We start from the raw sequence: 20,267 nt of genomic DNA, 5'->3' as shown, positions 1-20,267 counted from the left end.
CATTGCCACTTCGGGAAGTCTGATAGAGACAAAAATAGTACGCGAACTCGTATCAGACGGCGCTTGGACAAGTGAAGGTTGATCGGACCCTTCGTGGCAAGAATCCGGATAGAAAAACTTGACTGTGAACAGCGGCGGCCAGGAACGGGCTGGTCAAGCGCGTTTCATGCGGTTTGGTAAGCATATGGAGGCTTCATTTACGTCTCGGAACGTTGCGTTCCAATAGCCGTGAACGAGGGACGTTAGAGGGAGAGCATGGTGGCGTATATAAAGCGAGCCCGATTACGTTGCTTCAATCTTGGCATCAACGCCATCGACATTCACTTCCGTTCGCTACTACAGTGCTTCACCACTCCCTCAATTAAATTATACACATTCCTGCCGATACAACAACGCTTCTCCCTGTCGTTGTCTCCTAATTGACTCTTCACAATGTCTCTCATTGACCTACGAGATCCCCCAACCACTCCATCCGAACCCCCACCCTCCTACGACGATGTCTCGAAGCCAACTCTCAATAACACGCTGCCAACACCCTCTCTACGACCACACGTCCGAAGCCTGAGCCAAATCCAAATCCAAGGGCGACCCCCTCCGCCTCCGCTAAATCTAGACGCTTTAAATCAGCTCAGAGGCCGAAGAGTGATACTCGCCTCCACCTCCCCACGGCGGAAGATCCTCATAGCTCTAGTAACCACCCTCCCTCAAGCCTCTAAGAAACCGAAGAAGCTGACTCCTCTCCCCTCTAGCTCGGCTTCAAAGACGCCGAATGCATCCCCTCCCAATTCGCCGAAGACCTCTCCAAAAGCTCCCTCTCGCCCTTCGAATACGTGCAGCAGACCGCCGAAGCCAAAGCCATGGAGGTGTACCGGCGCGAGATCGACTCGCCCAAGGGCGAGCCCGGCATCATCCTCGCCGCCGACACCATCGTCGTCAGCCACGCGGGCATCATCATGGAGAAGCCGCGCAGCGAGGCCGAGCATGTGCGCATGCTGACGACGCTGCGCGACGAGGGCCCGCACCGCGTCTACACGGCCGTGACGGCGATGCGGCCGCTGGAGAACGCAATTGATCCGGGCTATGTGTGTCGGACGCATGTGGAGGAGACGGTTGTCAAGTTTGATGCTGCTGGTAACCTTGCCCCCCTTGCCCCATGCCCCCACTTACAACCTTTCCCCGCGAAGCCTAGAATTAAACTAACAGCACGCACACAGTCTCCGACGAACTGATCCTCGCCTACGTCAAAACGCGCGAAGGCGCCGACAAAGCCGGCGGCTACGGCCTGCAAGGCACGGGCTCCGTGCTCGTCGAGCGCATCGAGGGCTCCCACGACAACGTCATCGGGCTGCCGCTGCGCTCGACGCTGCGGCTCATCGAGCTGATCATGCAGCCGGAAGACGAGCTGGACGACACGTATGTGAATAGTGACGACGACGAGGCTTGAAGAGGCGCGCTGGACGCTTGAGTAAATGCGCTTGAGGCTGCGGATTAGACGGCGCGCGGGCCAAGGGGGGTTCCCGGAAGTGATGGAGAGCAGCGCCCGAATAGAGGATGGAAAGTCGCACATCTCCAACCGCTGCTAGTCCCTGGAGCATGAATGTACAGACCGAAAGCTCCGGTCGACTGGTTAGACAGCATGGTGTAGAATAATTAGGGGTCTGCTATTGGTGTACGAGCACCCACGTCAGAGACACCATAATTCAGGGACAAGGACATAGATGCAGCACACTCCAAGCTTGGATGTAAAGAGAACACCGGTAGACTCACCGGACCAAGAAGTCGGCGTTACTCAATGAGAGCTGCCCGAAGGTATCTCGCAAGATGTGCACAGATTAGGCAAATAGTAATCAAACCCTATGAACGCACACTTCTTCGAGGCCTGCAGATTTCTCACAACTCAAAGCAAGGTTAAACCAATTCTAGGATGGATTGACACTGTACATCAATGAAATCTCTTCGGCTAAGTGTACACTAATACATCCGCGCAGAGGCCCCTCTAGCAACCTTACAACCCAAGCAACCAACCATTTTACAGTCCGTTTACGACGCCATCCGGCTCATGTCGTTTCGGACGCGGTTGTAATCCAGCAGGCCCTCGATCTGGCCGACAGCACTGATAGCAATGTCACGGTCCCACAGCTTCCGGTTCGCAAAGTCGATGACGTCCTTTGCCGTGATGGCGCCGACTACGCGCTCGACTTCCTCGGGGCTCAGGCGGCGGCCGGTGGTGATGATCTGGCGGCCTATGTCTTCAGCGACGGCGGTGGTGCCATCCAGGGAGAGCAGTATCGATGCCTTGAGCTGGGCCTTGGCGCGCTCGACTTCCGCTTCGGAGACGCTAACGGAGAGGCGGGACCATTCGCGGAGCGTGAAGTGGACAAGATCGTCGATGCGGGTGACGTTGTCGGTTACGAGGTAGATTCCCCATAGACTGAATAACCATATTAGCTACATTCGATAGATCCAGAGCAAACATAAACTTACCCAGTGTCGCTGTAGCTCGTGGAGAAGCTCATGAAGCTGTTGGCGAGGCCATTGGCGTGCACGAATGTGCTGAGCTTGCTCCCAAGGTATGGCGAGCTACCCATTGCACGATCCCAGTTGCCCACAATTGCCTGTGTCACCAATGCGGTGAAGTAGTCGCCGTCCTTCCAGCTCACACCCTCGACAGCAATGGCAATGTTCGCGGTCGGCATGGTGTCGTCCCTAATCCTCACTTCAGAGCCGATGAACGACGGCTTGACCTTCTGTGCGGCGGCAATGACGGAAGATTGCCCTGTTGGTTCTGATGGTAGTCCGGCGAAGTGCTTCTCGGCAAGCTCAACAAGTTGAGCATGGGGAACGCCACCAGAGCCAACGAGAACCATGCGGTCAGCGGTGTAGTTGGTCTTGATGTAGCCCTCCAGATCGGCCCTCTGGATGCTCTGGATGTTCTCCTTGGGCCCCAAAATTGTTCGGCCCAGAGGCTGGCCCTGGAATGCGGTGGCGTGAAGGTGGTCGAAAACAACCTCTTCTAGCTGCTTGTCCACCTCTTCCTGTTCTCGGAGAATCACATCGCGTTCACGTTCAATGGCTTGTGGCTCGAGCTTGGAGTGTTGAAGGATATCGGAGAGGATGTCGACGGTGGCCGGGACGTCGGAGTTGAAGGACTTGGCGTAGTATACTGTGTTTTCGCGCTAGAAAGCTGTTAGGCCATGTATAGATAATGAATATCGTCTTGTACGAACCGACGTGTAGGCGTTAAGATGGCCACCCATATTTTCAATCTCGAGCTCCAGTTGCTGCTGGGTGCGCTTCTGGGTACCCTGTGCGCCAATTGCATCAGTCCGAACTCCCTGGAGCTTTTCAGAGAGATTCTACCTTGAATGCAAGATGTTCCAAGAAGTGGGCAGTGCCATTGGTCTTGTCTGTCTCCGCGCGGCTTCCGGCATCAATCCATACACCAACCGTCGAAGTCTGGGCCCAGGGGGAGTGCTCGGTAGCAATCTGCGAGAGGGGTCAGTCGATGGCCTCTACATCAATGCTTCATACAGCATACCGTGAAGCCGTTGCTCAGGGTCGTCGACTCGGTTTTGGAGCCGTAGGTGACAGGCGTTGCCAGACCTCTAGTCAGCGGCTGGATGGACCGCAGAGCCTGGCGGTTGCGCAGGCTCTGTTGTAGGGTGAAAGCGAGCCTCCTGGAAGCCATGGCGACGGAGAGGAGAGGAGGGTGGGTATCGTAGCGAGGATGGCGGGAGTGATGGGGGTGGATTGCAGAATCGTGAAGGTGAGGTCGCCCATGCACGCAAATCGGGCTGGTGGGCACTGCTAAAATGGCACGTCTTGGCATATCCAAGCTCCATTCTGGCATTCCTGTTTATATAACCTACAAAGCCCAAGAGAAGCTTATAATGCTACCTGTATCAGGCATTGATGTTTTGATTCGAGCTTGTAGCTCAAGGCTGCATATTTACCTCAAAAAAGGACCGCTTTGAAGGTGTCATTAATGAAATATCTCAGGCTATTAGAGCAGTCTAGCATATGATGTTTTACGCACTCCCGCAGCCATGCCGCCAGCCAATGCGCTGTTCCGGATTCTTCCTCGGCCGTATGTCATCCATTTCAAGACTGCTCCTCCACCACCACTTTGTCTCCTCCATCCACCGGCCACTCTCCCCTCTACCGCTCCCCAAAAAGTCGCCATGGCTTCAATTGCCCGTCCTGCGCTGCTCCGGCAAGTCTGCAATGCTGCCCCAACCCGGCGCATGGCCTCCACCTTTGCCGGCTCGTCCCTCAAGCACCCCTCGCCTTTGACCCGGCGGCCCATGCAATCTGCGTTCGCGACCCCAGGAGCTTCCAGAGTCGCCGCCTTTCACGCCTCTGGTCGACGGCCTATCCTCCCTCCACTTCCTCAGGTAGTTGACGGCGATGTCAACAAACCAGCACCAATTCCGGAACCCAGCGCGTCACATGGCAGCTACCACTGGACCTTCGAGAGGCACGACATCTCTATACACTGCATTGTAACGCCTCTAACATGTATCATAGACTCATATCCGCAGGCCTGATTCCTCTGACCATTGCACCATTCGCGGCAGGCTCCCTCAATCCCCTCATGGATGCATCTCTATGCGCTCTCATCATCGTCCACTCGCACATCGGCTTCCAGTCAGTGATCCCACCACCTTTAAGATAAGCATGGGCCGCTAACAAGGAAACAGATCCAACATCATAGATTACTTCCCAGAGAAGCGAATTCCGCTCATCCGAAAGGGCTCTTTCTGGCTGCTCCGGATCGGCACCGTTCTGTTGGGTATCAGCATGTACAGCTTCGAAACAAACGATGTCGGAATCACTGAGGCTATCAAGAGGATTTGGCACGCATAGCTGTAACATAAACTTTTCTATGGGTTGTAGTTTAGTGTTAGGGTTATATTGTTGCTCAATGCGTCATAGGAAATGGAGACACCGTTCCAGGGCTAAGCACAAGAAATGACCCGTTTTCACCAATAAAGTCATTAACTCTGAGTCAAGCATAGGGCGAAGCAGACCATTTGACACCGCTTTCGTATTCTACCAGATCATACCAGTTGCAAGCATTATCCAAAAAGGAACATAGTTGACCTATCACATATTCGCCTCTCTAGCGTCTTTCAGTGAGTTAGCAATACCCTACGTTCCCTTCTACGTGAGGCATGGAAAAGGTGGCACTCTAATTCTACAACAAGCTGTCTCGTGTGTACACCTGTCTGCCCCTGCTTAGGGGGCTTCAATGTTATCTTCAGGAGTTTAAAGAAGATAGAAGCTCTTCGCCCTGGCCTATATGGAAGCCTGTTGAAGGACTCCAAGCAGTGGCAGACAGGTGTACATACGAGACAGTGCTTGATCCATGAATGTGTCACTTTTTCCCGGCCCAGCGTGCCTTCTTGACGCAGATCGAGCTAATAAAGGTCGAGTAGCGTCCGTGTTTTCGGAGGGAGGAGTTCCGATGTCAGGCCTCGATAACGCTTGCTCACATATTTACCTACAGATCCAAAGTCGAGAGTACTGAGACCAGACTTCTCTGAGTCCAAGCACAACTTCAGAAGCGGAGCATACCCTAAATCCAGGCCACAAGGCGCTGCCCACGGGTATCTGCAGCATGGCCATGCAGACAGATATGACGTGGCCACCAATCAGCCGACTTCCATTCCTCTCTACGTCGAGTGTCAAAGACATCCCACACTACTTCTAAGGATACCAGAATAGTGATGTTCGTCGAAGCTTAAGCGTTCAGTAAACCTCATCAATTCGTTAAGGCTTCTTCTCCTTACCTCGTATGAGCGTAGCTGAGCCTCGGTGGGCCAAATCTTTCGTGGTCGTCTGCCCCCGAAAGACGGAGCATCTCCCACACGATGCGGTAGCTACCCGTGGTCTAGTGTTTCGAGGCCCTGAATCTACCAGATGAGTCGAAAGCGCCCACGTCCCCCGACCCTCCAATCCCTAGCAGATGTCTGTTTTCACTTTCCGGTGCGCCTTATTCGCGGGCTCGTGCATGCGCAATGCGGACTAAAGTGGTTCGAACCAGTCAAATCAATCAGCGAAGGACATTAATCCTCATATCCTCTTCCACATGATTCCATGCACCGCTGCTTTCTCTTTCTTGCAGTCTGGTTGCGTCTCAAGCTTGATCCATGTGGCAGGGTCTTGGCCATTCGAGTATTGTCGTGCTGAATCCCGTCCTCCTAAACACACCATACAAAAACCCTCTTTGGAAGCTGTTGCTCATTCAGAACTTCAGCATATCAACTGGACAGCTTTCTTTTGCAAATTACACAAACTTCTTGTCACCAGACTACTCGATTCGTGCACGCTTCAAAATGATATTGGTTCTTTTCCCGACCCTGGTCGGCATGGCAGACTCAAAGACTGCAATCGTTGCGGTTACAGTGGTCTTCCTCGTCGCCACTTACCTATACATTCGTTCCAACAATTACGAACGTTCTAATTGTCCCAGTGTCTCAAAAGTATTCGCCGACGAGGTCAACTGTCTGCGCATTCTTCAAGCCAAGGCATCAAATCAAGACAACCACGGCTTACGCAACGCTTTGCAGTCTCGAGCTCTTCCGAATCAGAGGCTTACGGTTGCTTTCGGCGTTGATAACGCCTTCACGACGACCAGCATCGAAAATAGAAATATGTTCAGAAACCAATCTACGAGCCTCTTACGTCAGCCGTTCTCGAATTCAGGCTGGATAAAACTCCACCATGGACTCCGGAGCATGGTCAAAGATGCCCTCACGGACAAAAGCATCTTGCTAGTTCCTCTTGTACAGTCATTGACCCTTAGAATCACGCTAGCGGTTCTATTCGATCTCAATCCCATTGCAATCCCTGCTTCCGTCGCGGAAGAGCTTGCGAGCGATATCAACGACATTTGGCTAGCCTCAAAGTGCGGCACGATTCCCAAATGGCGAACTCAGACGCGAACCCACATGCTGCTCAGATCCATACTTCCTTCGACAGACCCTCTCAATCTAGCTGAAAACCCCATGAACTTTATCTTGCCGGCCTATGAAACTCTTTGGCGAGTCGTACTCCGCTGCTTTATCGAAGTCCTCTACCGCGGGCCACGAGCAAGTCGCACGACCTGGAGACGTGCCATTCAAGAAAGTCTCAGCCACCCAAAAGACAGCTCCGTTGACGTTTCCAAATTCTCTACGAACAACATAGCCAGAGAGGCCCTCCGCCTATACCCACCAACACGCCGCGTGTACCGCTACTTCCAAGACCCTGCTACAGGTTATCCAGAAGTCGAAGCTGCAGACCTTGAAGCTTGCCAGCGCGATGAAACCCTCTGGGGCGCGGATGCGAAGACTTTCAACCCGGACCGATGGATGACAATCGACGATCCGGCCAGGCGTCTCCTAGCGTTCGGTGATTCACCCTTCCGATGTCCAGCATACAACGAATTTGGCTTTCGGATGATCATACTGCTGACGGGTGCGCTGTCGGAGGGTGTTGGAGAAGACTATGAACTTCAGTACGGCTCATGTTGCGAGTTGCCGGAGTGGGGCACGCCGTTGTGCAGTGGGCGCAGGTCATACTCGCAGGTGCGGCTGCAGGGCTTGAGGTCTTGCAATTAAGCCGAGGGAGTACTGACGTTGAATCATGGTAAAGATAGTGTATTTGCCTAACATACTACTTGCCAGGCTATAAGTCTGTGCACGCTCGTTTGCCACTGCCTGGGTGTCACGATACGCTAAACTCCTAGGAAAGACTTGAAGTTGAATGCGGTGGAGTTCAGGCTACCTGGCATGGCAGTGGTGTTAATTTTCTAAGAGGGACGTTCAAGTGGTATGTTCGTGTGCTTAGACTTATGGCCTAGTACTGTACCTTTCTTCCTTCTTTCATTGTTATAGTTTCTCGATATCTACCCTAGTATGGCATTCTAGCTGAGAGATTCGTTTTCATATATGAAGGTATAGCAAAGGTACTGGTTATTTGAAATGTGAATGCTGCATTCGGGTTGCTAAACCTGGATGCAACATGGAACGGGTAGGCAGCTACTTGAGCATACATTCAATGTCAACACATTCGTAAAGCATAAATCTAGGGCGACATTTCACATTTCTGATCTGTGTACACCCCTCTAACACTGTCGGAGGTGGTCAAAATGCTGACCTTGCCTCTGACTCCAAATCCTGAAACCAGTATGAGGCGCCACAAGCAGCGGCAGAAAAGTGTTTCTAGACGGATCTATGATGAGGCATACTAGGTTGTTCCATCTTCGTCAACGGTATGCTGTAGGGACGGTATCAAAGCCCAACTACATCATATCGCCTCTATGACTCGCCTACATCTTTTCGGCCCTCATAGCATTCTTCTTGAACCTATAACTTTCTTCTCGGCCTTCAGAGCATTCCACTCCGCCCTCGTAGCATGGATCTCGCTCAGCCATTCCTTGGCCTTTTCCATCGCGGCATCGACAATCCTCTCTCTCTCAACACTCGAGATCTGTCCGCGAGCTTCAGCAGTCTCCGCACATTGCCTCTCCCAATAGCTTCGACCGATCTTCTTCACAAGCTCCCGTCGCATCTCCCTCAGTTGTTGGATTCGTGGGTTGGGTGCGGTGGAGGACTTCGCCGTGTCCCTTGGCTCTTGCTCGACAAGGCCTCGCAGCTCAGTCGCTCCTTGAGCAGGGTCTCGCATCTCAAACTTCTCCTCAAGATCCATGGCTGTATCCCTTAGCTCTTGCTTGACACGGCTTCGCATATCGTCCCGTTCTTGAGCTCGATTTTGCATCTCGTACTCCTTCTCGAAGACGATCGCCTTATCCCTCGGCTGTTTCTTGACACGGCCTCGCTTCTTGGGCTTCTCCTGGGCGAGGTGTCGCATTTTGGCATGCTTTTGCACACGGTGTCGCATATTGGCGGCGGCTGGATACTCGTCGTTTATGTGTCTGCTTGGCTTAGTAAAGCTCGCTGTATCAGGTTGACCGCTTGGATACACATACCTTTTACCTCACTGAATGGTGATATGAGCTCTCTGGTAGCGAGCTCCCTGTTGGTGAGCTGCTTGGACAGCCGCACCAGTCGGTGATCGACGTAGGTGTTTGTTGTGGACGGAGCGGACGATGTTCATGTCGTCACTCGCACGTGTCTCTCGCACCTGCTTCTGTCTCCTATGGCGACCAATTTGGCAAGTCTTGGCGGCCAAGACGATTTTTGCGTGTTGAGTCCAGAGCAACTGAATTTTTCGACGATTCGGGGCCATGACCACGTTTTTGCATATAACTCAACAAGCACAACTCGTACTACAGAAAGGAAACCAGGGTCGGATGCGTCTCGTCCGAGAGAATAATTGATAAAGTTCTGGAGAATTGTTTCCCCCATATCGTTGAAATAGGGGTGGGGTCCACGAGCTGAGCTAGAAAAGGTCGCAGGCCCTCACCAAAGCAGGCTCGTGTGTGGTGTTCGAACTACCCAAAATTACGTACAGTACTAGGACATCAATTTGTTGACCCTGCTCTGATGCGGCGTGAAGTGTTGACAGACTTTTCAGCAATGTGAGGGAGTATTCAGGTCTTCAGTTTTGACCAGCCTGAAACCTCCCTAGGGCTCCTCAGACGGTAGTAGATAGGTGCACACACATCAGACCTGTAGCCGGTTACTCCAGGTTCCCAATAGTACATTGAAGCACCCCAAACAGGCGTAAGAAATTGCTTGTCCTACAAGAACTGTGAGTATGACGCGGCCTCTGTATTCCTCGAGCTTGAAGCTTCCATCTGAGATGCTTCTGACCCGTTCAGCCCCATCTAACTAGCCGTCGCGTATTCCATTCTTCAGCTTTACTTCTTGGGCATCTATTTCTACTGGGATTCCTTGCCAATCGCGATGTAGAAGGCACGTTGCGTCCTCAACTTCCGTGTTTGTTCCTCACCCTCTTAAATGCACTCTCAATTTTGCTTCTAGATCCCTATCACTTCACTCACTATGTACGATCCTGTGGGCCTTGAACCTGACTCTAAGTATTAACAACAGGCTCGGACGAGCTTCGAGAAACGCAAGTCGATCCCAGGCACGTTCAACGTCATGTATTCGCTCACCATGCTGCTCGGACTAGCCTTCGTAGCCCTTTCGATGACGTGTCTTGCAAGAACTGCAGTCATTGACGTCCGCAAAGCTTCACCGGCAATCAGTGAATCCTCCGAGGTTCCTGATTACTTCGACACTACCCTTGGATGGTTTGCTGGTAAGTGGAACGGAGGCGACGCTACTTGAGAGTGCTTTTGCTGACCGCAAAGGTCCTACTGCAACCGGAGACTCTCCTTGGCTTGCACAGACGAATGCGGCGCCCTTCCCTGGCGTGTCGTACATACCAAATGCTCCTCTTGAAACTCAGATCCCAATCCGTGGCAACAAACATGGCAAGAACATTTTTGAGCTCTTAGCAAATCTGAGCCCGTATTTTCCAAACTCGCGAGGATTCGGCGTCAATGAATATTCTCTCCCGGCTGGCAGCAGCGTCTCTTGGGTCAACATGGTTTCCCGGCACGGGAGCCGCTACCCGGCAGCTGGTAGTGATGCAGAAAAATTGGGGCTAAAGATAAACAGCGCTGCTAGGAAGTTCAAAGCAACCGGTCCTCTGTCGTTTTTGAACTCATGGAAGTATGGCATGGGGGAGGAAACACTTGTCCCGATTGGAAAGCAAGAACTATTCAACTCCGGGACACTGCACTACTACCAATACGGACATATATATCCAAACAATGGACGCAAGATAGTAGCCCGGACCACGACTGAAAAGCGCATGCTCGAGTCCGCCGAATACTTTTTGGCTGGCTTCTTTGGACTGGCTTGGCCAAGCAAAGCAAGATTGGAAGTCATCATCGAGGAACCCGGCTACAACAACACCCTGATGGGCGACTATGACTGCCCGAACGTAGACTTAGGAGTATCGCGGGGTGGCTACAACGGTACGAACTAAGCCATCGATGAGTGATGTGTGCTGCATATGCTGACTCTTTATAGCATCACAAGCGTGGATCGCTACGTACCTTGAGGATGCTACGAAGCGTTTCCAGGGGATGGTGAGTGGAGGCCTAGCCTGGTCAGTCAAGGATACATGTAAGGGCATAACTACCTTGGCAAATTCTCGACATAATCTCACATGAACCCAGACGCGGCGCAGCAGCTTTGCGCGTTTGAGACCGTCGCCTTAGGCTACTCTCGGTGGTGCAGTCTCTTCACCCTCGAGGAATGGCAAGGCTTTGAATACAGCATTGATATCAAGTTCTCAGGCGGGTACGGCTTCCAGTCGCCTACTGGCAGGGCTAACGAAATAGGTACGCTCCTTATCCTATCTTCGCGTATAATCCTGGTGTCAGGACTCACTGACTCTCCGCTTAAGGATACGTCCAAGAAGTGTTGGCCCGCATGACGCACCATACCATAACCTCCCCGACGGACAACATGAACGTCACTCTGGACAACAACACTGTCACGTTCCCGGTAGACCAGGCTTTGAACTTTGATTTCTCCCACGACACGAATATCTTAGGCATCATGACCGCATTCGGCTTGACCCAGTTCAACAAGACATTACCGTCGACCCACATCGTCGAGCGGGAGCTGATTGTGAGCCATGTCACACCATTCGCTGCGAGATTAGACATCGAGATCATCAAGACGCCGCAGCCTGTCAACGCTGATCGTTCGGCTAAGGAGGTGTACCTTCCGGGGCCTCCTACGAGCTATGTGCACTTCGTTCTCAATCAGCGAACAGTCCCGCTGGGGCTCAGTTTACAAGAATGTGGGCAGCGTGACGATGGATGGTGCGAGATGGAGACATTCTTGAAGGTACAGAGAGCGCAGATTGAGCTAGTGAACTTCACATACGCTTGCTTTGGAGATTATGAGCCAGTTCCTTATGGCGAGATCACCAATGGTGTGCCGTTGTAGCAGGAAAAGGATGTAGGCTGGTTCGGAGTCTGATGTCCCCGAGCTATATCTCCTAATTGGTCATATTCCGGATTCGTAAACTATCCTAATATGCCTCTATGCTATCGCTTGCAGGTGCTTCATTTTTGTGCCGAAATTGCCACGATTCGAACGCTAACGCTCTCCTCACTTCGATATATCGTCTCCCCACACCTCCTTCGCAATCTCAACCTCCAACCTCACCTTCGCCCACTGCTCCTCCTCCGTTAACTCGTTCCCCTCCGCCGTCGAGCTAAACCCACACTGGTGGCTCAGGCACAACTGGTCCAAACCCCCTTTACACTTCGCTGCTGCTTGTCCCAGTCGCTCTATAATCTCCGCCTTATCATCCAGAGTGTTCTTCTTACTGCTCATCAGCCCCAGCACGACCACCTTGTGCTCCGGCAGATGCCTTAGCGGCTCAAAGTCCCCGCTTCGCGCATCGTCGTACTCGAGGAAGTACGCATCCACATTCAGCTCCTTAAACAGCACCTCTGCCACCGGCTCATACCCACCCGAAGCAAACCACTTCGACCGATAGTTCCCACGGCACAAATGGATCCCAATCTTCATATCCTTCGGCCGCGCCCCAATCGCCGCATTAATGAGCTCCGCATAGCGCCGCGGGAGCGCGTCCAAATCCTCATTGCGCTCCACAGCCGCCTTGCGCATCTCCGGATCGCACAGGTACGCCAGGTTGGTGTCGTCGAGCTGCACGAAGCGGCAGCCCGCCGTATACAGCGCCGCCAGCTCGTCCTGGTACACTTTCGCGAGGTCCACGAAGAACGGGTCCAGGTCCGGGTACGCGGCGATGTCGATGCTCGCGCGCCCGCCGCGGAAGTGCACCATGGTCGGCGAGGGGATGCAGACCTTGGTCGACGCCGCCGCGGAGCCGATGTGCTTCTCGAGGAACTTGAAGTCGGCGACCTGGATGGGCGCGGGGTGGCCTAGCTTGCCTGTCACGGCCAACACGGGGGGCGAGAAGCCGTGCGGGCGGATGGTGCCCGTCTGCCCCTGGATCGAGACACCCGAAAAGTGCTGCAGGAAGTCGAGGTGGAAGTAGGCGCGGCGGAACTCGCCGTCGGTGATGGAGCGCAGGCCCGCGGCGAGCTGCTTCTTCACGACGTCGGCGATGCAGCGGTCTTCGAGGGCGTGGAGGTCTGACGAGGGGAGTTGCTTGGTGGCGACCTTCTCGCGGACGGAGAGCAGGGCGGCTGGCCGCAGGAAGGATCCTACATGGTCTGCTCGGTACACGCCGGTGGGGAGAACCATGTCGTCCGTGCCGACTATTCAAATGTCAACGATGTGAAGAGAGATATAGTGATATAACGATATCACGTGCGAAGTGAAAATGGGGTTGACACGGTTGAACGTGGCCTGGCAAGCTCGCCTCGATTTGGGGGAGAGCATCGTTTCTTATACCTAAACCCCTCCCCATTTGGGGGCCGAGTGCTTCTAACAAAATTTGTGTACGGCACGATCATGAGAGTCGTAGGACCGGCGCCTTGTGGGACGTCGTCGAGACCCCTCCCACCTCCCACCGCTCGGCAGTTGTTGTGCTGCTTCAATTGCCGTCATTAGCCCGCCGTGGCCACTCACAGGCCAGGCTTCTAGCTGGTCTGTTACTTGTTTAGTCCCTGGAAAGCGATGCCGTACGGCAACAGCCAGCCGGAAAACTTTATACAGCTTGCGGAATTCTCTTCTTGCGATCTTGTGGAAGCAAGTGCCGAGCAATACTGCCATTATGGACCGGACTATATTGTAATACTGTACCTTGTCCGCGTTATATTAGCCCTTCTGTCACTGCTCGAGGTGCTTCAATATTTTCATGATTCTGTATTTATCTTTCCACTTGAGCGGTTGAAAATACCGACTTGAAGTGACTTGGCTAGTTTACAAATGTTCAAAAGTGTGATGAACTTTATTTCCGTTCAGAGTCTGGAAAGTGCTGTAAGGCACTCTTACCGGCAAGAAGAAAATATTGACAGACGTATTAATGCATGCATTTACTAGGATGATCTGGGATGATTCGCCCTATGTCGATCCGTCCTGATCCCTACTCACGGCAACGCTAGGGCTACCACTGCTCTCGAGAAGCATGTGTTAATGCTGGCCAAGTGACAAGTGGGGTTCTGGCGAAGAGGTTGGGGGAATATGCGTGTCCTCTATATTCACGTCGTCGCTGGCCTTCTCTTCATTCAATCCGGCTTCTGAATCATTGGCCTCCCCGGAGGGTTGTTGCAAGAGCTTCGCCTCCAAAAGCTCCTCAAACGTAAGAGAGAGCCAACCATCTTCCTCGCTGTCGCCTTCACTATCCGAGTGCGCCATTTCGAACTGCTCGTATATGCGATTGCCGTTGGCATCATAATTGATAGTCCTCTTGGACTGATCTCGCTGCGCTAACGCCAAGAAGATCCTTCGTTGGTCGGGTTCAATATCGACGACGATCGCAGTGCGGTGGGGAAGTATGGTTGGTTTCCATCCTGTTTCAAGACTGACAACAAGTTCCTTGAAGACAATGATGGTGCCCTTCTTAACATCTTCATAGGTCAAGTCGGCTAGTGTAGATAGGTCGGCAGGAGGGGTCGGTAAGTCGTCACGACTGGCAGCGCCTTCCATATCCTGCTGCAGTTGAGTCTCGAGGGCAATCGCCTCATCATCTCCTTCACCAGCGATGTTCTGGTCTTCTTCGTCATCGTAGTTCAGCTGCACGTTGCTTGATCCCTCGCCCTGGTCACCTTCCTGGCGGAATTCCCCGTACATCTTCTCTCCGACGTCATAGTACTGAGCATTCGCCCTCTTTCGCTTCTTTCCCTTTGAGGCCTTGCGATCATTCTTGAGCTTCTGCTGGGGGTCCCACCGCTGAACAAATGGGAAAGGCGGGGTGCTTAGTTCGACGTCTTCGTACCAGCACTCGAAAGCGGTCAAATTGATCTTCTCTTTCCAAGCATCGGAATCTTCTAGGTCGCTCAGCTCTTCATCCTTCTCGGGTTCGACGGTCGTTTTAGCTTTCCCAGGAGATTTCGCTTTGGCTGCCAGACGAATCCGTAGCTTTTCTTCGTCCTCCTTCGACTTAGGCGTTCGAACACCAAGAGATCCGAAAAGCAAGCGTCGAGATCCGGCGAGATCCAGTCGCGCCCGTTTAGCGGCCGGTTGCTCTGGAGTTTCGTTTTCCGTGGCCGTTTGCTGGCCACTGCTCGTTTCCTTAGAAGCGCTATCCCCAATACTAGTAAAGGCTTTGTCGTGACTAGAAATTGCATGAAGATCCCCGCTATCGTCTCCAGTAGGCTTGGGCAGTGTACCCTTCTTGGAATTGCGACGTTTCGCCGGGTGTTCGGGCGTGACATCTATACCACCGTTTTCGATAGCGTTAAGCAAGTTCCGGGCACGTAGCTCGATGGTTTTCTTGTCCCTGTCGTTGGGTTTCGTAGAATTGATGTTTGATTGAGCTTGAAGCTTCTTATCTTTGTCGTAAATTGAAGTATGAACAGGCATCGCCGCCAACGTAGGATTAGCAAGCTTTGCAGAGAGTGCTTTCTCATTTAACTCTTCCTCCGTCATTGTCTCCCTGAGCTTTTTGAAGTCATCCCTTGTCGCATCTTGAGCCAGGAGGCCATAGTGCTTTAAGAGATAGGTCTTTTTGCTTTCACGTCTCCTCTTATTTCTTTCCCGTGTCTGGGCCTTTCCCGTGCCGGGTGGTGTGTTCTGTTGAGCTTTGACAGACTCGTCTGCCGTGCTCGTGATGTCGTCCTTGAAAAGTTTATTCGGCGGTAGTTTGGATGGCAGCTCATCGGGGAGAGAATTATTACTTTCCTCGTCATCAGAAGACGAAGACTCCGAGTCGGACGACGACGACGATGAAGCAGAAGATGAATCATCGGAGTCGCTTTCGCTCGCGCTAGAGTCACTGTTGTCCGAGTCCTCCTCTGACGTCTCCGATGTATCCATGTCTTGATCCGGGTTGTAGTCCTCTGAATCGTCTTCATCCTCAAAGGGAAGCGTGACCAGCTCCTGTGAGATAGGCAGAGAATCAAAGCGCACACTCTTCTGTCGTTTTGCCGGTACTGTACTCTTCGGCTTTCCAGCAGCTAGGCCTGAAGTATAATTCCCGTCCTCATCATCCTCGTTGTCCTCGGGGGCATTCAACGCAAGCTTCCAGTGTTGGGGTATCATGCCGTTTGGTTGTGCTTCCTCATTATCGACTAACTCTCCATACACGGCAACCTCCACTTCTTCGGTAATCCTGCGTCGTTTACGTGGTGGTATGCGGACTGGTGGGCGATTCGGATCCCTCAGATGAGGCCGGCCGAAGGGAATGCCGTCGACGAGATGCTGCCCACCTTCTGAGATCTGGCACCGGCCGGCCAATGTGCGTGCCCTGACTTCGGGAGTCTGTAGCGATCTCACGCTGGTAGCTGTTAGCAATGCGAATCACCTCTTGGTACAGAAGTAGCTGAACTGACCAGACCCTGTCTTCGTCCTTCAACACATGGCCTACTTGCGCAAAGTGAAGACATTCGTATCCACCAACCGTGACCACATAGTCCTCCAAACCCCAGGTGTCTGACTCCAGTGGGACAATCCGATTGACGTCGTCGAGCAGTCGTGCAATAGTGAAAGCCTTCTGGGAGACCTGGTCGTCTGAGACCGTCCAAAGAACATCCGTTGGAGGCAGCGTGTTCCGCTGTACCGAGAGACGGAGCCTCATCGTGCAGCAGCTAGTTCTGGGGGCGCTTGGTGGAGCATGAAGGGAGATGCGTCGAGCTTAACGATCCGTCCCAGAAGTTCGCGATTTGTCGCACGGGCCTCGTGGGCGCTAGCCAATAAAAAGTCTGGAGCCGACTTTCACTTTATTTCACTCCATCAAATGGGATGCGACTTCTGTTGCATATCTTGAGCATTGTCTGAATGGAAGGTACTTCTAAAGTGGTCTGGGTATCTTAAATCATTTAGTTCCCCGTGCCCCAGCAGGAGCCCCAGCACGCCGTTTCGCCAAAGACATCCCCATAGCGTTCCGCACTTCCGGTTTACCATGGATCATGTTGTTCACCAAATATCCCTTGAGCGCGTTCCGTACATCACCTTTGAGCCGCTCGTCAGCCTTGAAGGGAATGATTTCCAGCTCTAGTAGCCTCGACGCGTCCACCTGCGCATCCTTGGCCAGCTGGGCAAGTCTATCTAGCTGCTTATGTATGGCTTCTTCCTCCCCTTCGACGTCCGCTTGCTGAGGCTGTACCCGGTACAGAGGTATCAGTAATTGAAGGAAGATTGCCAGCGTATAAGTGCCTTTCCGCAACAGCGTAATGATTTGAAACGGGAGGTATGGATTATGCTGGCTGAAAATCGTGAGTAGAGGGTTGAAGATGTTGACTAGTGCCGGGGGGTGATCTGGACGAAGGGCTATGCGGGTTTCCATGGTCATGAGCGTAAATAAGGCAAGATATCGCCACTAGTATTCGGGGGACCGCGTTAGTCGACCTGCTCAAACTTGGCCAAAGGATAGCTTACATATGCCCCTTCATTGAAATACCCCAGGGCGTTGGCCCCAGCTAAGCCTACTATGAACACTACGTACTGAAACAATGTGCCTTGAAGCGAGTGTTCCACATAGTCGCGAGTAGTGAGGCATTTCTTGCCGCATTGCAAAACACTCGGGCCAAACCGGTCATATGCGAAGCGCTTTACACCATCAATGATGGTGTCGCGTGCCTCTAGAAGATGCACATAGTATGCGTTCCCAGCGTCGCGATCTGCGGAGGAATTGATCTTGTCCGGATGGTACTGAATAGTCCTGTGCGGCAGTCAGTACTTGTGTAATTTGCAAATTGAGATTTGCCATACAGTCTTCGGAACCGAGACTGCAGCTTGCGGTCGTCCACATCCAAAGGCACTCCTAGGTCCCTGTAGAGGTTGCCAGCTGACTGAATATCATGGGTGATCTCGTAGATGCTGAACAAGAAGTAGGCCGTATAGAGGGTCATGAGGATCAATTTGCGATGCTTGACGAACTTATGGGAGCCAAAGGCAGGTTTGGGGTCTCCTGCACGAATGAAGATGGAGTACAGCGTGCTCTGTACAAATCCTACGACGAACTACAGACAAGACGTTAGCTAGGGGCAGAGTACTCCAGGGCAGCTCACGTACGCGGGGAATGATGAATTGCCATATTATCAGGGAGATTATGCCGTCGAAAGCCATCTTAGTTTGGAGGTCCTGGAAGAAGACGCGACATTTGCTGCAAAGTATGCACAATTATCCCTTTGTGCCCGATCAAAGTTTGTTGTAGTCGACGTGTCTGGATCGCGCCAGCCCGCGCCTCGGCGTTTATATTTAGTCGTAGATTTTCCGCTCCGGTCTCCCTCAACACCTGGGCACTTGAGCAACGTATGTCGGTCTTCAAGAATCGCTGGAGCAAGAGCTGCACTCGTTAGGGTTTTTGAGTGCGATGGCAAACAATTACAAGGCCGCGAAGGAGGCCTTCGTGTCTAATCTGACCGGAGGTTCCGTGGGGGAAATCAACTATGTCACCCTCGTTGCTCCAGTAAAGCTTGTCTCCCAAAATCTGTCAACCTGGCTGACCATATCCCCATTAGTCTACCGTTTTGCTGTGGTCAGTCCTCCAGTCGCGGTTACGCCTATTCACTCCTTACAATGCACCGGCAATCCTGATCGACTTCCTCCTGAACTGTGCAGCTATCCTCTTTGCAACAACCATATATTCTTCGGCCCCCTTGCTGCTGAACCTCCTCGTTATCCTCCCTGCTGCCTCAATATATCTCCTATCTGGGCCTACAACTAAGCATGCTAAACCGCGGCCATTGAGGCAGCATGAACATTCGAAACCGACCCCAGAACCTTTTCCTATCAAGCCATTCGTTACGAACTACCGAGGCAGCATGCTAGTCGTCACCTGCATTGCTATACTTGCGGTCGACTTTCGCATCTTCCCGCGGCGCTTCGCCAAAGTGGAGAACTGGGGTACATCGCTGATGGACATGGGAGTCGGCTCCTTCGTGTTTTCCTCGGGGGTTGTGTCAGCTCGCTCGATTTTGAGGGATCAGATGAACCGGAGGTCAACACCTCTGCCAAGGAGACTGGTAGCCTCTCTCAGGCATTCATTACCACTTCTGGTGCTAGGCTTCATTCGCCTCTACAGCGTCAAAGGACTGGACTATGCCGAACATGTTACAGAGTACGGGGTGCACTGGAACTTCTTCTTTACTCTCGGGTTCCTCCCTCCCTTTGTCGCTATTTTCCACTCGCTGTTCAGACTCATTCCGTCGTACGCACTTCTCTCATGCATATTAGGATTTGCTTACGAAGCAACTCTCGATCTCACTACGTTGAAAGCCTTCATTTTGACAGCTCCGCGCACTGACCTGCTGTCAAAAAATAGGGAGGGAATATTCTCTTTCTTTGGGTACCTTTCCATATTTCTTGCCGGACAGGCCGCTGGAATGTATGTTCTTCCACGCCAACAACCTGTCGATAAGGGAGCCTCGAAGCGAGATATTCTGAACAGGTCCACATTGGCCCGTCTTTTGGCTTGGACATTTCTTTGGACATCTCTATTCGTCTTCTCAACCAGCTTTTACGGCATGGGCCTAGCCGTATCCCGCCGCTTAGCGAATCTCCCATATTTTCTCTGGGTTACGGCATTCAATTGCGGCCAGCTCGCCCTCTTCTGTGCAGTTGAGACGCTTTGCTTCCCCAACTTGCAAAAAGCGGAGGACCCGCTGGAAAGCGAAAAAGGCAAAGAATCTACGAGCCGGATCCTCTTTGCGTTCAATCGGAACGGGCTCGCTCTGTTCTTGTTCGCCAACCTACTAACTGGGCTAGTCAACATGACTGTACCAACTCTACACGTAGAGCAGCTTGCGTCTATGGGCATACTGGTGGCCTACATATCTGGTGTCTGTGGACTGGCTCTACTGTTGGATTATCGAAGCATCTCAATTAAGCTGTAGAATACATGCATACATCATTCATTAGAGACGATAGCAAATATCTAGCTACGTTATCTACCTGCCACGCCGCATAGGGTCTATTGTACGCGTTTATTGTACGCCCTGCTAACGTTGTGACAAGAATATCAGCATCGATGGCGCTCGAGTAGATGTTTGCGCCTTCATTCAGGGGCCCTATCAGCTCTCAGTCCGCGTGCGCCACCAGCTATTATCTCTTCGAAGGCTGGTGCGAAGGGGCCTGTGAATGCCTATTGCCGCATTGCGGCACCATTAATGCGGAGAAGACGGTGGAGTGGAGGGACAAGTTGCCGCAAGCCTAGCCATATAGAAGCCCATCACATCCCCAACAGAATGCGCGTCA

General features: G+C 52.5%; 11 protein-coding genes across 11 annotated transcripts; 6 read left to right on the top strand and 5 right to left on the bottom strand.

The window, feature by feature from the left end:
- Positions 1-432: 432 nt before the first annotated feature.
- On the top strand, positions 433-1,444 carry BDZ99DRAFT_509544 (Maf-domain-containing protein; the record flags this gene model as incomplete). The annotated part of the gene is made up of 3 exons (XM_033724414.1): positions 433-690; positions 750-1,131; positions 1,215-1,444. The coding sequence occupies 3 exons, from the start codon at positions 433-435 to the stop codon at positions 1,442-1,444; spliced, it is 870 nt and encodes a 289-aa protein (XP_033575175.1).
- A 395-nt stretch (positions 1,445-1,839) lies between these two features.
- Positions 1,840-3,751, bottom strand: BDZ99DRAFT_572105 (mitochondrial-processing peptidase-like protein subunit beta). Its single transcript, XM_033728168.1, has 5 exons — positions 3,539-3,751; positions 3,361-3,486; positions 3,228-3,305; positions 2,485-3,176; positions 1,840-2,431 (listed from the first exon to the last, which is right to left on the bottom strand). Exons 1-5 carry the CDS (start codon positions 3,686-3,688, stop codon positions 2,041-2,043), a joined length of 1,437 nt encoding a protein of 478 aa, XP_033575174.1. The 5' UTR covers positions 3,689-3,751; the 3' UTR covers positions 1,840-2,040.
- Positions 3,752-4,116: 365 nt separating this feature from the next.
- Positions 4,117-5,103, top strand: BDZ99DRAFT_464103 (mitochondrial succinate dehydrogenase cytochrome b560 subunit D). Its single transcript, XM_033720232.1, has 3 exons — positions 4,117-4,477; positions 4,528-4,647; positions 4,701-5,103. Exons 1-3 carry the CDS (start codon positions 4,182-4,184, stop codon positions 4,864-4,866), a joined length of 582 nt encoding a protein of 193 aa, XP_033575173.1. The 5' UTR covers positions 4,117-4,181; the 3' UTR covers positions 4,867-5,103.
- A 1,268-nt stretch (positions 5,104-6,371) lies between these two features.
- Positions 6,372-7,604, top strand: BDZ99DRAFT_390957 (uncharacterized protein; the record flags this gene model as incomplete). The annotated part of the gene is made up of 1 exon (XM_033715702.1): positions 6,372-7,604. One exon carries the CDS (start codon positions 6,372-6,374, stop codon positions 7,602-7,604), a length of 1,233 nt encoding a protein of 410 aa, XP_033575172.1.
- A 500-nt stretch (positions 7,605-8,104) lies between these two features.
- Positions 8,105-9,036, bottom strand: BDZ99DRAFT_464102 (uncharacterized protein). Its single transcript, XM_033720231.1, has 2 exons — positions 8,975-9,036; positions 8,105-8,920 (listed from the first exon to the last, which is right to left on the bottom strand). The coding sequence occupies exon 2, from the start codon at positions 8,884-8,886 to the stop codon at positions 8,332-8,334; it is 555 nt and encodes a 184-aa protein (XP_033575171.1). The 5' UTR covers positions 8,887-8,920; positions 8,975-9,036; the 3' UTR covers positions 8,105-8,331.
- A 1,064-nt stretch (positions 9,037-10,100) lies between these two features.
- On the top strand, positions 10,101-11,921 carry BDZ99DRAFT_390224 (phosphoglycerate mutase-like protein; the record flags this gene model as incomplete). Its single annotated transcript, XM_033715676.1, has 5 exons — positions 10,101-10,212; positions 10,265-10,936; positions 11,001-11,087; positions 11,141-11,305; positions 11,371-11,921. The coding sequence occupies 5 exons, from the start codon at positions 10,101-10,103 to the stop codon at positions 11,919-11,921; spliced, it is 1,587 nt and encodes a 528-aa protein (XP_033575170.1).
- BDZ99DRAFT_464101 (methionine synthase-like protein) lies at positions 11,856-13,409 on the bottom strand. Its single transcript, XM_033720230.1, has one exon. It carries the CDS (start codon positions 13,209-13,211, stop codon positions 12,087-12,089), a length of 1,125 nt encoding a protein of 374 aa, XP_033575169.1. The 5' UTR covers positions 13,212-13,409; the 3' UTR covers positions 11,856-12,086.
- A 75-nt stretch (positions 13,410-13,484) lies between these two features.
- On the top strand, positions 13,485-13,929 carry BDZ99DRAFT_49332 (uncharacterized protein). Its single transcript, XM_033723226.1, has one exon. It carries the CDS (start codon positions 13,587-13,589, stop codon positions 13,815-13,817), a length of 231 nt encoding a protein of 76 aa, XP_033575168.1. The 5' UTR covers positions 13,485-13,586; the 3' UTR covers positions 13,818-13,929.
- On the bottom strand, positions 13,766-16,649 carry BDZ99DRAFT_464100 (uncharacterized protein; the record flags this gene model as incomplete). Its single annotated transcript, XM_033720229.1, has 2 exons — positions 13,766-16,350; positions 16,406-16,649. Coding segments are annotated over 2 exons (2,552 nt in total), but the record flags the coding sequence as incomplete, so codon positions are not given.
- A 235-nt stretch (positions 16,650-16,884) lies between these two features.
- On the bottom strand, positions 16,885-18,219 carry BDZ99DRAFT_572098 (uncharacterized protein; the record flags this gene model as incomplete). The annotated part of the gene is made up of 4 exons (XM_033728167.1): positions 18,084-18,219; positions 17,781-18,031; positions 17,448-17,730; positions 16,885-17,388 (listed from the first exon to the last, which is right to left on the bottom strand). The coding sequence occupies exons 1-4, from the start codon at positions 18,135-18,137 to the stop codon at positions 16,885-16,887; spliced, it is 1,092 nt and encodes a 363-aa protein (XP_033575166.1). The 5' UTR covers positions 18,138-18,219.
- Positions 18,220-18,384: 165 nt separating this feature from the next.
- Positions 18,385-20,258, top strand: BDZ99DRAFT_509538 (GPI-anchored wall transfer protein 1; the record flags this gene model as incomplete). The annotated part of the gene is made up of 2 exons (XM_033724413.1): positions 18,385-18,480; positions 18,533-20,258. The coding sequence occupies 2 exons, from the start codon at positions 18,385-18,387 to the stop codon at positions 19,904-19,906; spliced, it is 1,470 nt and encodes a 489-aa protein (XP_033575165.1). The 3' UTR covers positions 19,907-20,258.
- Positions 20,259-20,267: the final 9 nt, after the last annotated feature.

Source organism: Mytilinidion resinicola (assembly GCF_010093595.1).
Source record: "Mytilinidion resinicola strain CBS 304.34 unplaced genomic scaffold BDZ99scaffold_12, whole genome shotgun sequence".
Lineage (NCBI taxonomy): Eukaryota > Fungi > Ascomycota > Dothideomycetes > Mytilinidiales > Mytilinidiaceae > Mytilinidion > Mytilinidion resinicola.
Note: the sequence above shows the minus strand (reverse complement) of the source record. Positions and strands in the feature narration are given on the sequence as shown.

Bases quoted from the DNA above. Each gene is read 5' to 3' on its own strand.
- BDZ99DRAFT_572105 (XM_033728168.1), bottom strand. From the start codon at position 3,688: ATGGCTTCCAGGAGGCTCGCTTTCACCCTACAACAGAGCCTGCGCAAC. The intron at 3,177-3,227 runs GTTCGTACAAGA...ACAGCTTTCTAG, and splicing joins ATCTTAACGCCTACACGTCG to CGCGAAAACACAGTATACTA. The intron at 2,432-2,484 runs GTAAGTTTATGT...ATGGTTATTCAG, and splicing joins ACGAGCTACAGCGACACTGG to TCTATGGGGAATCTACCTCG.
- BDZ99DRAFT_464103 (XM_033720232.1), top strand. From the start codon at position 4,182: ATGGCTTCAATTGCCCGTCCTGCGCTGCTCCGGCAAGTCTGCAATGCT. The intron at 4,478-4,527 runs GCACGACATCTC...CATGTATCATAG, and splicing joins TACCACTGGACCTTCGAGAG to ACTCATATCCGCAGGCCTGA. The intron at 4,648-4,700 runs GTCAGTGATCCC...ACAAGGAAACAG, and splicing joins CACTCGCACATCGGCTTCCA to ATCCAACATCATAGATTACT.
- BDZ99DRAFT_464102 (XM_033720231.1), bottom strand. From the start codon at position 8,886: ATGCGACACCGTGTGCAAAAGCATGCCAAAATGCGACACCTCGCCCAG.
- BDZ99DRAFT_464101 (XM_033720230.1), bottom strand. From the start codon at position 13,211: ATGGTTCTCCCCACCGGCGTGTACCGAGCAGACCATGTAGGATCCTTC.
- BDZ99DRAFT_49332 (XM_033723226.1), top strand. From the start codon at position 13,587: ATGCCGTACGGCAACAGCCAGCCGGAAAACTTTATACAGCTTGCGGAA.